At 35.2% G+C, this 14,348-nt stretch overlaps 1 protein-coding gene across 1 annotated transcript; it reads right to left on the reverse strand.

The window, feature by feature from the left end:
- Positions 1-7,749: 7,749 nt before the first annotated feature.
- On the reverse strand, positions 7,750-9,349 carry LOC127858798 (forkhead box protein C1-like). Its single transcript, XM_052396083.1, has one exon. It carries the CDS (start codon positions 9,302-9,304, stop codon positions 8,000-8,002), a length of 1,305 nt encoding a protein of 434 aa, XP_052252043.1. The 5' UTR covers positions 9,305-9,349; the 3' UTR covers positions 7,750-7,999.
- Between the last annotated feature and the right edge of the window lie 4,999 nt (positions 9,350-14,348).

The raw sequence follows: 14,348 nt of genomic DNA on the forward strand, positions 1-14,348 counted from the left end.
ACATGGAAATTATACAGCATTGCAACGCGAAAAGATTGAATAATTTGGAGAGTTCTGTTGTTGTCGTTATATTTCATGATATTACGAGGAATACTTATTTAAAGTATAAAATACATCACTGATTGTATGAGCACGGATGGTCGAGTGGTCTAACAGATAGACTTTGAATCCAGGGGTCAGTGGTTCGAGCCCAGTTGAGAGTTGCTTTTTTTCTTTAATGTTATTTTTGTTTTTTACTGAAGCTTTTTAGATCAAATGTTAACATTTATCAATAAAAAGCATTTTATGACAAACTTTAGTACATGCCAAAATCTGTGAAAAGGTCCCTTTAATAACTCCAAATAATCTGATAAAAAGTACTTATTAGGAGTTTGTATTATCTCATTGGGGGATACTATATACAAATAAGGACTTAGTATCTCCTAGTATCAATATGATGGAGAGAAAACAAACCGTAGCACGGAAATGCTTTCTATAATAGTTGTGTTTTTTAATGAAATAATTTACGTATTATAAAGTTGGCACTCCAATTCCAATGCTTAGCTTCGAATTTCCCGAATTCGTTCCCGTGGTCGCATTCGTAATTGGGGGTATACACAATCACGTTTATTTTTCAACACATAAACAAATTAGATAAACAACCAGAATAAATAATCAACTTCCGAAAACTTCGTTGGAGGCCATGTTTGTTCCTGAGATCAGTTACTGATAAGTCACGGGATTGCGACGAGATTTGGCGAGAAAATATCTGAAAGCGCGTGGAGCACATCAGATGACTGTGATTAGATTATTTTGATGGAAATGGATTCGTTTTACGTACTTCTTCTGGAAATTTAGCCTTTGTAAATATACATACGTCTTGTATTTTGTACACGCAGTGCGATTCCAGACACTTCTAGCCCAGGGCGCGTAAACTCAGACGGCTATAATAAATACAATATTCGGTTCTTATTGGGTTTCAATGTTTTCGTCTGTTTCGTAAAATATTTGGCGCCCGAATGGGTCCAACATGAGAGATGATAATTGTTTTAGTGTCTACAACATCAAAATTATTTACTAATTATTGAAATATTGCCACCAGCGTATTAACAATAAATTTATAAATATTGATCGTTATCATGGGTTTTAAGAGGCGCTTATCAATGGCGCCGAAACAAATCTGCGAGCGCAAAACGCCGTGTAAGCTGCCTTTACTCTTTGCCAATATATAAAAACAACGCTTCGCATTTTGAAAACGAAATCTGCGTGAGTTTCATATCAATACCATATTTAAAACAAGATGTGTTTGTGAAACACTTTATATGTCCACCCACATATATTTGACCTTTGACCTTGAAGAATGACATTGACCTTGACCTTTCACCACTCAAAATGTGCAGCTTCATGAGATACACATGCATGCCAAATATCAAGTTGCTATCTTCAATATTGCAGAAGAAATGGCAAATGTTAAAGTTGACGCAAACAAACCAACAAACAAACAGGGCAAAAGCAATATTTCCCCCAGTATAGACTGGGGACATACAAATAATGATACGCAAAGTAACAATAAATTGAAATAATAATAAACTCTGAAAAGGGTTGCAATAAAGGCGGTTTTTACATAAATTTAAATCAAACCAAGTAGAACATTCTGGATTATAATGTAAACCTAAAATGATACCATGAAATTTTATTTAAAAACGTGATTATACTATACTGCGCATGACTTCTTAATCCCAGAAATGGTGAAATAAATATAGTGAAATTAGTTGATACAATTGCTATATATCTCGACAATCAATCAAGGTCTTCGGTATATTATTTTACTAGACTTATTAAGGGTGGAAAGACAGAATGCAGCAAAGAGACAAACATGCACTGACTCGACTGCAACAATAGCCAAATATTTTATGAAGCATATGAGTCGTGTTCTGAGAAAACTGGGCATAATGTATGTGCGTAAAGTGTCATCCCAGATTAGCCTGTGCAGTTCGCACAGGCTAATTAGGGACGACACTTTTCGCTTTTATGACATTTTTCGTTTCAATGAAGTCTCTTCTTAGCAAAAAAACAAATTTAGGCGGAAAATGTCGTCCCTGATTAGCCTGTGCGGACTGCACAGGCTAATCTGGGACGCCACTTGACGTACATGCATTATGTCCAGTTTTCTCAGAACACGAATGATATTATCAAAGCGTAAAAAACTAAATGCTGTTAAGGTGACGCATGTACAAGTGAAGGAAACACAATGACAATCGCGAGGTCTGCAGGATTATTGATGGTTAAACTACAATAGGTTCTTACAAAGCACCGCAAGTACTCCAAGGTTATTAGTAAAAAAACAACACATACATGTATATGATTTTATTAAACACGGGACATTCCTTAAAAATCCAAACAGCTGTGAAATTAATGTATTTAGAAGTGTAGTATTTTTAACTAGTTTTACTTGCGAAACATGTGTAACAAAACTATTTTTAACTAAAATTTAAATGTATTATTCATACATTCATATTTTCTGTGACCTCGTTTGAAATTTACCTTAGCACGCAGTTTTTTTTTCTTTACGTTAGTTATTCCGAATTCGTGGATAAAGCGGAAATCGTGAAAAACGGTACAACTAAATAGAGCTGAGTACGACAAACTTGATGCATTGTTCTCACGACGAACTTGACGCAGAAATAAACTAAGAATTATTCGCCGTCTAATATATATCTTAATATTTATCTGTGTTGTGGTTCGTCGGATCAAATTACATGTTACACAAACAAGCATTTATAGTTCACATTGCACATCAGTTCTGTTATAATATCGCATTATTTACGCGATAACGCTTGCCGAATAATTTTCACCGGTGTTTTATTATGGTGCATAATACAAGTGTTGTCACCCGCAATTAGGAAAGTCAACACAACATCTGTCAGCGACCATGAGCGACCATTAGTTTACTAGTGTCATGTGACCGTCAAAACAAATGAGTTGACTCGCGGAACTGATCTCCGCATTATACTACTGCGGCCGTCAAAATATTTGCTTCAAAAGATGTGAAGTGAGAATTAATTATGTAATGAGCGACACGGGATGAGCGAGTCGGAGCTTAATGTGACGTGACGGGTTAACGCTGCCGTAACGCGCCGCGAAATGCATCCATGTACTACTTACGTTAGTTAAGATTTTTTTTTAAGAACTGTTATGTTTTTGTTTGTAAGTCAGTGTTTATATATTTCATACACGTCAGCAGTAAAACTGTTGAAAAGATTGGAAGAAATTGAAACAGGACGCTGTTTTTGTTCGAACTCATATCTCTTGTCGCAGATGCACCTGTAAAGAATCGATATACAGCAAAAAACATAAACAGCCGCCAGAACAAGCTTATAAGACAAACATGGTGTGCAATACGGTAACAGGGTTCGAGTGTTGGTTAACAAGCATCTATGTTTTAAGAATGGCCCATTGGCTTATAAAACGCTTAGTGCATTTGAGTGGCCTATACGGGCTAATCGTGAAGGGAAAAGATTATTCATTATGATCCTTAATTGTTATTTATGATCCCCAGTAATATAATTATAATTTATACTTAAAAACGTAGATTATGCTTGGTCATTAGGAGGGCGGATCAAATGCAGCTGCAATTATAAATTTAAAGTATAAACTAATCAGTCTATTTCCGTGACGTGCTGATTCTTTACCTTTTCTATCATGTGTTCTCATTCCAAATGTGGATGCCAGAGAGAAAAAAATAGTTGTTATTCTTTTCTTTAATTCGTTATATTGCAATTTTGTTTATTGATCATTAAGCAAGTATTTCATCATTTATACTTCCATTTATTATACATATGAGCCGCTTTCTGGGAAAATCGGGCTTAATGCATTTACGTCAAATATCATCTCATATCAGCCAAGTCCGCGCATCAGCGACGATACTTCCCGCTAACATGCTATTGTTCGTTGGAAATAAATACTTTTGTAAAAGAAAATCCTGTTCAAACAGAAAGTATCTTCGCTGATCATCCCGTGTGAACTGCACAGGCTTATTCGGGAGATACTTAACGCAATGCGTTACACCCGATTTTCACAGAACGCGTCTGAATTATATGTTGGGTAAGTTGGGTAGGCAATTAACCTGATGTATGTGTCCCCCTACATGAGACGTAACGCGCGAATTAGTTTAGTTGAAACCTATTTACTTGACCTCGATTGCATCGAAAGCCTAAGGCTTACGTATTTGAAATACTCTCGAGTCTGTTTAAAGGGACTAAATCCGGTCTAAAATGACCTCCCGGTCGATAGGCGGATCGGTCCGTAGACTGAGTAACAAGTATCGTCAATCAGTCACGTGGCGATCAAAAATCGAGACTTATACACCTTCATATTGTGATGCAGACATTACTTGATTTATAGCCCTTTTAGCACATAAGTGATCCTAAAAATATGTCTCGCGTGAGACTCTTTTTTTTTTGTTATGAAACTTTTAAACATATTGACAACCACATTATTATCTTGTGCATTTGAGTACTTGGGTGCAGTATCTTCGCTTTGTGAAAACTATAGAATATTTATTTAGACATTATTTAGACATTACTGTTGGTGTTGTTTCTCGCGTCAAATTCAGCTAATAAATGTAGTACCGGTATTTCAGACTATTGTTCTGTCGTTGTATGCTGGGTTTGTATTTACCGACCCAAAAACTACAGTTAACTGTTTCAAATGCTACTTTCTATAAGAAATGGTGAATCATACATAGCAAATAAGACCATACAGATACATTATAAAAATGTAGAGAACTTATTTAATATGGTAAATTAGGCTCTTTACCAAAATATTTCATAATTATAGTTCCAGGTGTTCTCTTATTCTATAATTTAGGAGTAATAACCAGTGCCTCAGTGCGAAAATTCGGTACTCAATTAAACACAATGATATTTGAGTGTATTGTAAGAAGCACTGCAAAAATCATATACCTGACTTGTTAATCACTGCAAAGATAATCATGGTGGCAATGTATTCAACTACAAAGAGTTTGTGTGTGATCCATACCGACATTTAATTCATATCGAATAACGCAATATATGCAACCGATTGCACTTGAGTCGTGCTTTGTGGACAGGGGGTTTAATGCATGTGCGTAAAGTGTCGTCCCAGATTAGCCTGTGCAGTCCGCACAGGCTAATCAGCGACGACACTTTCCACCTTATGATATTTTCTGTTTAAAGAATGTCTCTTCTAAGCAAAAAATTCAGTTTAGGCGGAAAGCACGGTCCGAATTGCTGAAACCTATTATAACACTGTGCAATAAAAACAATCTGCCGTTGCATAACATAACATAAACATTTTGCACACTGTTTATCCTTTCTCGATTCTCAGTTATTACATACTGCACACATTCTATCCGGCTTAATCCATGAACCCACTTATCGTACAAATAAATTATTTTAATCAAGAATCCCATGCGGTTTGGAAAAATATACGTTAGAATAGCCTTTCAGATAGATTATTGATTGACTTAGAAACAGCTCACTTAAAAAATGTCTATATAGACAACAAAATGGAAAGAAAAAACACATTTTTTCTTTAATTGTGTTGTGTTGTTTTTTTTAATTTTTATATCGCTGTGCTCACAAAAAAATGGATTTATTGCAGCGCATGAAATACAAAACAGTATATGACATTACAGACTAAACGCCAAGAATTCTATTTTAAACTGTACCTATTTGTGTCAGTTGTTTGACACATTCGTTGTTTTCATTTCGAATAATGCTGCTGAGACTTGGGGCCTTACTTAATCCAAAGAATAAGAGACAATGCACTAAAAGTAAAAATCTATACGTGTAATGCGATATCCTTTGTAGATCCATATATACAACAGTGTTGTAGAGTCATTGAATAAAATAATATGTACAAATAATATTATCAAGTATATATGTATGTATAAGTTGTGGCCCTTCCGGATGATGAGAGAGGCTGTCGAAACTGGGTGTTCCATGTTCAGAAAAATGTAAGTAATGTATTTACAATGTCAGCAATATCGATATTTATACAAAAAATAAAGTATGTTATGATATAATTCACGACCATTTTATTCAGTTTGACCGCAAACTAAATAACCGTTGAATGCTGGGTATATATTTACAGATATTTTTTAGTATGAAACAAAATATATTATACACAGCCAATTGAGATATTTGCACTAGATGAAGACTATCATCCCACGGCATTTTCAAACCGGTTTAAAGGCATATGTTAGACCAAGAATTTCTAGAAACCAAAGGTATCGTTTGTGTTGCAATTCGAGCAACATCAAAGACGAAATCCACGTTGATCGCATATGTCTTTGAATTTTCGAATATTATATAATAATATATTAAAAATATTGTGTATCCAAACTTCTATGTTAAGATTTGTATATTTATTTTAATAAAAAGGTAGACAGTTATTGATAAAAGTGTGTCTATTGTGAAAGAACTATCTTTGAATCTGAATGAAACGAGGTAATTACCACATTCGTTGTAGGTTGGTTTGGTAATTTTCGTTCACACCGCTTGCATCTTTGACCATTTCATTTTATATGTTACTAAATGGTATTTATTTATTTTTATTTTGTTTCTTTCGCCTATCACGTGGACATGCTTAGGTATATTAGCTTCGTGATGTTGACGATGAACATTGTATGAGTCGAAATAAATAGACTGCCTGTCTGGCATCGTTATATACGAGTAGGTAATAATAATTTTAATGTTACCATAAGAATCGCGGAAGAATACAAAAATACATTCATCTAGGCACTGACTACAGTCGCCTTTTCTGTCTGTAGGTCAGTTTATATGTTGCAAGTTTGGTTTATCAACGTACCAGGTGTTTTTTTAATGCGGCTTCATTTTTCGTTCGTTTAATGCAAATTTATATTAAATTATAGATTGTTTGAAGATAGGTTTCACACCCATTTAACATTTAGACAAGATTGTTGCGCATGAAAACAAAAAGGAATATTGATACTAAATAAATGCCATTAAAAATCTTTCGTTTTTTCTTAATTCTTAAAAAATATTTATATCATTAACTGAACTTAAATCTGTTTATATTTCAGAAAGTAAAAAATTTTGATTTTATTAGTTTTTTATGCTGATGGAAATATAAACTAGTAAATTCGTACATCTGCTGAAATCATAGTTAAATGTTGATAACCCAATCACACGTGTTTTCATTAAATAATTATAAAAATATAGTATCTTATGTGTTTACGGATTCTTTAGTATATATTTTAATGTTGATATGTCGCGTTTTACATATAAAATTAGTGCTTCATCAAAATAAAATATTTGCAAAACGGCAATATTTAATTGGTTGTAAAAGCCTCCCGTGACTTATTTAAAGTTTCGGAAAAATAAGTATTTAAGTTACCGGTACATGTAGTTACACAATTTAAGGCGCGTGTCTGCAGGACAATATGTTTTAACTTTATAAATAAAATACATTGAAATAGTACGAACGAAATTATAATTTCGAGTTGAATTAACAAATGTCTGTGTCAACTTGTGCGTGTATGTGCATGCTTGTGATCATCTCTTTAAATCTGTAAACGGTAAATTGCATGTTTTGACATTGAAAAACCTATTGCATTACGTATATGTATGTATTTAGAAGGTGTCAAAAATAAATAAAGAAAAACTATTTCAAACTCATGTAGCAAACACATATTTATTAACAAGCTAAACAATATGACGACATGATATTTAAGCATGTAGATCATTTTATAACATAAACTCAGTTTTCATCATTAACAACCACAAAATATAGCTATAACTGTCACGTGCGCACTGTGAAATACGTCAATCAGTCCATACTTTGTATCATGCTTAATATTAATTACAATGTTTTTACAACATAGTAATTAAATGTCCTCTTTAAAATTACTGTGCAGAGAATAAGATCTAGCAAATAAGTGTTACGACTAAATCTTATACAAAGTTGTATTTGATTGGGTTCACTTTGTCTCTATTTTATCTTTGAACTAATTAGTTTATTGTAACCTTGAAGTGGAGTGCAGCCTCGGGAGGCAGGTCGCCGATGGCTTTGGAGATTCCATGCTTTCGCTAGGCGACACGACCACCCTTCCGTTGTACCCACCGCACATACGGGGAGTCAGTGAGGACACGTTCTGATAGAGGAACTCGTGCATCCCATGCCCGAGTATCGCGGCCGTCGCCGAGTCCGTCGGGTAGTAGGGCGATGGAATGTTAGCGTACATGCTGTGGAGACCCATGCCGTACAGTCCACTGGCCAGGGAGAGCTGCAGTGTGGACATGTTCCCGCCTTTAAGATCGATCAGTTTCGGGGGAGGACTGGGGATTTTGTCAAATATATCGGTCTTCTGCCTTTTGGTCGGTGGAGCGTCGTCCTCTCTACTCCTGTTCTCAGTCTGACTATCACAATGTGCCGCACTTTTTGCTTCTTTATTTGTACTGTTAGCGTCAACTCCCATTATACTATCTATAGTGAACAATTTGCGTTTAATTCCTGAGAACTGACTGTGCGCGGGGTGTGGAACTGTGACCTCATTTACTGATTTCTTACTTGCGCAACGCTCGCTGTGATTCGCATCAATTGTATAATTTGTCCTAAAGCACACCCCGGCATCCGTGGAGTCTCTAGAATGCTCGTCCTCCGACGCACTGTGTCCCACGTTGATACCGCTGTCGTTCACCGACGACGTTGTCGACAGGTCCCTGTGACCTGCGGGCTTTTCATCCTCATCATCCGACGTCACGTTTAACTCGTCTAACGAGTCGGTGTCGGAATGATTACCGTCGTCATCTGCGAAGTACTCTTTACCTTCGCCGACAAGCCTATCATGGCCTTCGGCATCTTTGATTGGAATCTTAACCCTCCGCTTACGTCGCCGGTAGTTCCCGTTTTCGAACATCTCCTCGCAGTTTGAATCTAACGTCCAGTAGTTTCCTTTTCCGGGTTTCCCTTTTTCGCGAGTCACTTTCACAAAGCAGTCGTTGAGGCTCAGATTATGTCGAATGCTGTTCTGCCAGCCCTGCTTGTTGTCATGGTAATACGGGAATCTCTCCATGATGAACTGATAGATCCCGTTCAGAGTGATCTTCCGGTCCGGCGCGCTCTTGATCGCCATGGCGATGAGCGCGATGTAGCTGTAGGGCGGCTTCTGTGGCTGCTCCCGCCGCTGCATCTCCTCCATCATGCGGAGGGCGTACGCGCGGTTGATGTCCATCGGGTGATAGTACATACCCGGGTACCCGTACGGGTTTCCGGCAGCTATGGGCGTCAGCGAGCCGTAATGTCCCGGAAACACCGCCATTGAGCCGAAGAATGGAGAATATCCTTGGCCAGAAAAGTCGTTTGGTGTTGGTGGCGTTGCCATTGCATCAAAGTATGTGAATTCATACACGGTAACTGCACAATTAATTTTTTTGTTCAAATATTCACTTCAGAGAAAACTAAGATCTTTATGTTGAATTTAAGTCCACTTTGCTTCAGATTCAACTGCTATCTAGAAGAATCTATCACTGCAATGAGTGAAGAAAGATGTCAGTCTCTGTATTTATGTTTCACCGAATTAATTAGAAGTAAAATGTTTAATTATATGTTCTCTTAAAGACAGCTAAATAAATCGACGTTTAATTTAAATTCCACTCAGCGAGTATCACCTTCAATTACAATCACGACCAATCAGCTTACGACGAGGGAGGGGTTTACCTGTGAAATACAAACGCCTCTATTTACTGAGTGGTCTTTCCGCGCAAGCGTTATGCCAAATGGCCACGCCTATCGAGGTGTGAAGGAAAGGTTTATTTTGAATATCTGCACGTAGAAAATCTGACCACCCAAATTATAAACAGTATTTTGACATAAGTTCTACGGATAAAACCCAGATTATGTTATTTTAGAGTTCGCATAAGATGCGATAAACGATCGGGCAGATTGCGGTGCTCCTATTTACCGGCACTTTTCAACAGATCATGTTTTTTCTTGGAATGTCTGTGGGGCCTTATCCGCGCTCGCAAACAATTTGATTTGATGGAAAACATATTGGATTTCTTCCTATGTTTTTTGTAGACTGTATTAAAGAGACACAAAATCTTATTTCGAACTGTAGATCTTTTGGTGGAGTTTATTTCAGAAATAATAATAATAATTAAAACTAGAATAAGAAAAAGAAGAAATAATCATATGTTTGTCTGTCAAATTGTTATTAGTATTATCATTTTTAATAATAATGATGATAATAATAATAATAATAATAATAATAATAATAATAATAATAATAATAATAATAATAATAATAATAATAATAACAACAACAACAATAATAATAATAATAATAATAATAATAATAATAATAATAATAATAATAATAATTAATGAATAACTGCTGAATTTGATGTATTTGCTTGCATCATTCGATGACATGAAAAAAGCTAAGAGTTATTAGGCAGACAATATTTACAACAATATCAATTCTATATTCAAGCTATTGTGATTTTTTTATGGAAATAGTATGCAAATACAAATAGTAATCAAATTTACCAGAAAACGTTCTCGGTATTAAAATCACGCGTGTAGATATAAGATTTAAAGGTGTCGGTATTTTCGTTAATATATAAAATAATTTATAAAAAATCATTAATGATTCCGGATAAAATATCGAATTAAATTGTGTTATTGAATCTTAGTTCATTAATAGTACATGTATATCAGAAGTAAAATGTTCCTTTAACCGCCCGAGCTTGTGTCGGCCTTCATCGGCGAAGAACTTTTTCGCTCAATGTCAAGAAACTGCGCGGCAAACAGAAACTACCGTGTTTATGTAATAAGATTGTAAAAATAATTCGGGCCCACTTACCGCTTTCAACACCCAGAGAAATTAGGCAGATATTTGTATATTTAGCGTGATTGAATTTTCCCTCGGCGCTTGATGGGCATGTAGAATCGAAAGCGGACTGACGTTGATTCCGGCAGGCATGGGTTGAAGACTGTTCCCGCATTGATTGTACGCGCCGCTAGGCTTCGTGTTGACGGATAGCTTCATATATCACTCACAGGTCCTCATAACCCGCATCTCAATTTCAATAAGTCGCAAAGTCGCCTGTGTTTCGTCGGAGAGTATAAAATAATAATATTTGTTACGATTTTTTTTATCAAATTTATAGCTCTTTTTATTTCGTGGTAACACTTTTGCAGAAACGACTACAGTACATGATCAACATCTCATGGGATTAAATATGGGGGGAAAAACACGGGCAGTAAGATTAACATTACATGCACATACTAGAATAAAATAATAGGCAATAAATAAACAATTTACTTATGTTATCCAAATGTTCATATTATATACCCAACATCAGCTAGCTACACACGCAGAATAGAAATCTTATTCTAACGTGAGGTCCTTTACTTATGGTAATAAATCAAGTGCGCCAAGCAAAAAATTAATCGTCTAAACAATACGCGCAAGTACGCAACAAACTCACGAAAAATGAACAAAAACTCGATATACCGCCTATGAATGGTAAATGCCTTTTTTGTCGAGAAGTACAAGTTATCATAGCGTTGTATGCGTTACATTGCAATTAAAAAAAAAATTATCTTAAATTTACGATATTTAACTGAACAATCATTCGCGACAAAAACAACACAAGTCGGAGCTTTGGGATATTATTTGTGTTTAAATTATCCATGCCCGCTTATCAGCCGTTGTGTATGATCAGCAGCTTGTGCCATGATAAGGCATTACCTCAGAGATACAAACGATGTGTATGGTCGCAAGGAAGATATTGAAAGGATCGATTACAAAATCGGCATGTGGTTTTGGTGATTTTCACTATCACTTTTAATTCTCATTTCCCATATAAGTATTTGGTAAGAAACACATCGGGATATGGATACTTAATTTGTATTGCAGAATAAACAGAAATAAAGATAATTATAAGCATATTAATAAACACAGATTTTAGCCCTGTGATACGAATACGGTAAAATTGTCTATGTATGCTATCTTTGTGCAAATACGTTACAAAAACTTCATGTGCGCATTAGTAAAGAATATTAATAATTATTATTATTTCTTCTATTACAAGGAGAAGAAGGCGGAAAAGGGAAAGAAATAGCAAGGACGCAAGCAAAATTTCTACGCACATGTGATGTGTTAGTTATTGTGGAGTAAACACCCATAAAAGTGCGAGCTTTCCTGGTCAAGTGTGAACGCTGGCTCGAATGGCGAACAAAATACTCGGAAAACAAAGACACATGCATAAGTGCCAATCAGTCACTAATAATTTATTATTTCTAAGAGTAAATGTTATTTTAATGACATTAGTTTTCGTGATCGATGCGCATGTCCATAATTTTGTTTAATTGTGCGGAACGAAAACATAAAATATTAATTGATAATTACATAATCTTTTTGGAGATAAATAATTTTATTTAATGGTTGGAGTATAACTTATAATATGTGTGTTATATGTAAACGCACCGGACCGTAAACTAGCCGACTATTTTTTTTATAAATAAAAAAGTATGTATTGTGGTGTATGAAAATGAATATGTCTATCAATAACTTATTACAATTAGCAATCATTAACAACTGACTTGTACATTTTCAATGTACTGCCGTTTTTGTTAATAAATTTTTGAAACGTAAAAGCGTTCAATTATCAAAATGGCACTTCGCCCTATTTATTGAATTGCACTTCCAATAAGTATTTGTTGTAATTCCTTATATATTTTGCTACTCGAAGCCGTCAAACAGTGGTCACGAAGGCGTTTAAGAGAAATAATTTTCATAAGAAAATATAACTATTTTAAAACAATTTGCATGAAGTAACATTTATTTAGGTGCCAACTAATTTAATACATATTTTCAAATGATGATACATTGCCGTTGTAAGCATTTGCATATACCCAAAGGGCGGATTGAGTCACCTTTCAGGACATTGAATAAAACGGAGGCCATTTATTATAATCCAATTTAAATAAGGGATCATTTAGGCAAACACGACAGGTGTTCATTTTACAATATTTAATAAGGCAACAATTGTTACAAGTGTTACATATGCCCTATAGAGGATGCTATTCATTAAATGCCCCCTTAATATATTTATACAGCAGCTTAAATGCCGTGAAAAGGGACTCCTTGACCAGGGTATGCCGACCGATAAAGGGGCCAGCTTACCCTTAACACCAGACAGGTGTAAAAAGGGACAGAAGCAAAAGAAAGTTGTTGATTTTTAAAATATCCTCGAGTAGATTTTTTAATCACTTAAAAGCACTTTCCGCTTCGAATTAACGCGCGGAATTTTGGAACATTTAGGGGTAAGTGTCCTGTCAATATTTGACTTCGATTTTGAAAATAACGAGACAAAGGTTTTAAAATAATGTTACTGAGACGAGTTCGGTGTTTCGAAGAGACTTTCTCATGAAGTCAAAACAAGAGCGAGTAGAAATACGCAGATTGTGTGTATCTCCGTTGCAAGACTAAATACACAGCAGTCGCTGTTTCACAATTAAAATATAAATACTTGCTGTCATGTTTTACTATTCTTTTTTTTCTAGAAAACAACAATTAAACAATAACGAAGCTCTCACGTTCGTTTCGCATTCTGATTTGTTTATGCATATAATTATGAAAGCAACATTTTTTATAATAACAAAATTCAGTTAGTTAGTATACTTCATTTGACTTTATAAGACCTTTGTTGGCTCACGAGGCTCTCACGTTCGTTTTGCATTCTGATTTGTTTATGCATATAATTATGCAAGCAACATTACTTATATTTTTTCAGTTTAATTAGTATACTTCAATTGACTTTATAAGACCTTTGTTGGCGCAAGAAGCTCTCACATTCGTTTTGCATTCTGATTTGTTTATGCATATAATGATAAAAGCAACATTATTTATATTGTTTTCAGTTTACTCAGTATACTTCATTTGACTTTATAAGACCTTTGTTGGCTCATTATTTTTTTGTGCTTTAAAAGAAATGTGTTTGAAAGTTTCTATTGCAGAAACGATAAAAACATGGTAATCTTTTTTTAACAATTTATTATACATGTACCATTAATTTTTTGTGTGAGATTATTTAAGACGCGTTCTGAGAAAACGGGGCTTAATGCATATGCGTAAAGTGTCATCCCAGATTAGCCTGTGATGTCCGCACAGGCTAATCAGGGACGACACTTTCCGCTTTTATGGTATTTTTCGTTTAAAGGAAGTCTTTTCTACACGAAAATTCAGTTAAGGCGGAAAGTGTCGCCCCTGATTAGCCTGTGCGAATTGCAGAGGTTAAATCTGGGAAGACACTTTACGCACATGCATTATGCCAAGTTTTCTCAGAACGAGACTC

Source organism: Dreissena polymorpha, chromosome 14 (assembly GCF_020536995.1).
Source record: "Dreissena polymorpha isolate Duluth1 chromosome 14, UMN_Dpol_1.0, whole genome shotgun sequence".
Lineage (NCBI taxonomy): Eukaryota > Metazoa > Mollusca > Bivalvia > Myida > Dreissenidae > Dreissena > Dreissena polymorpha.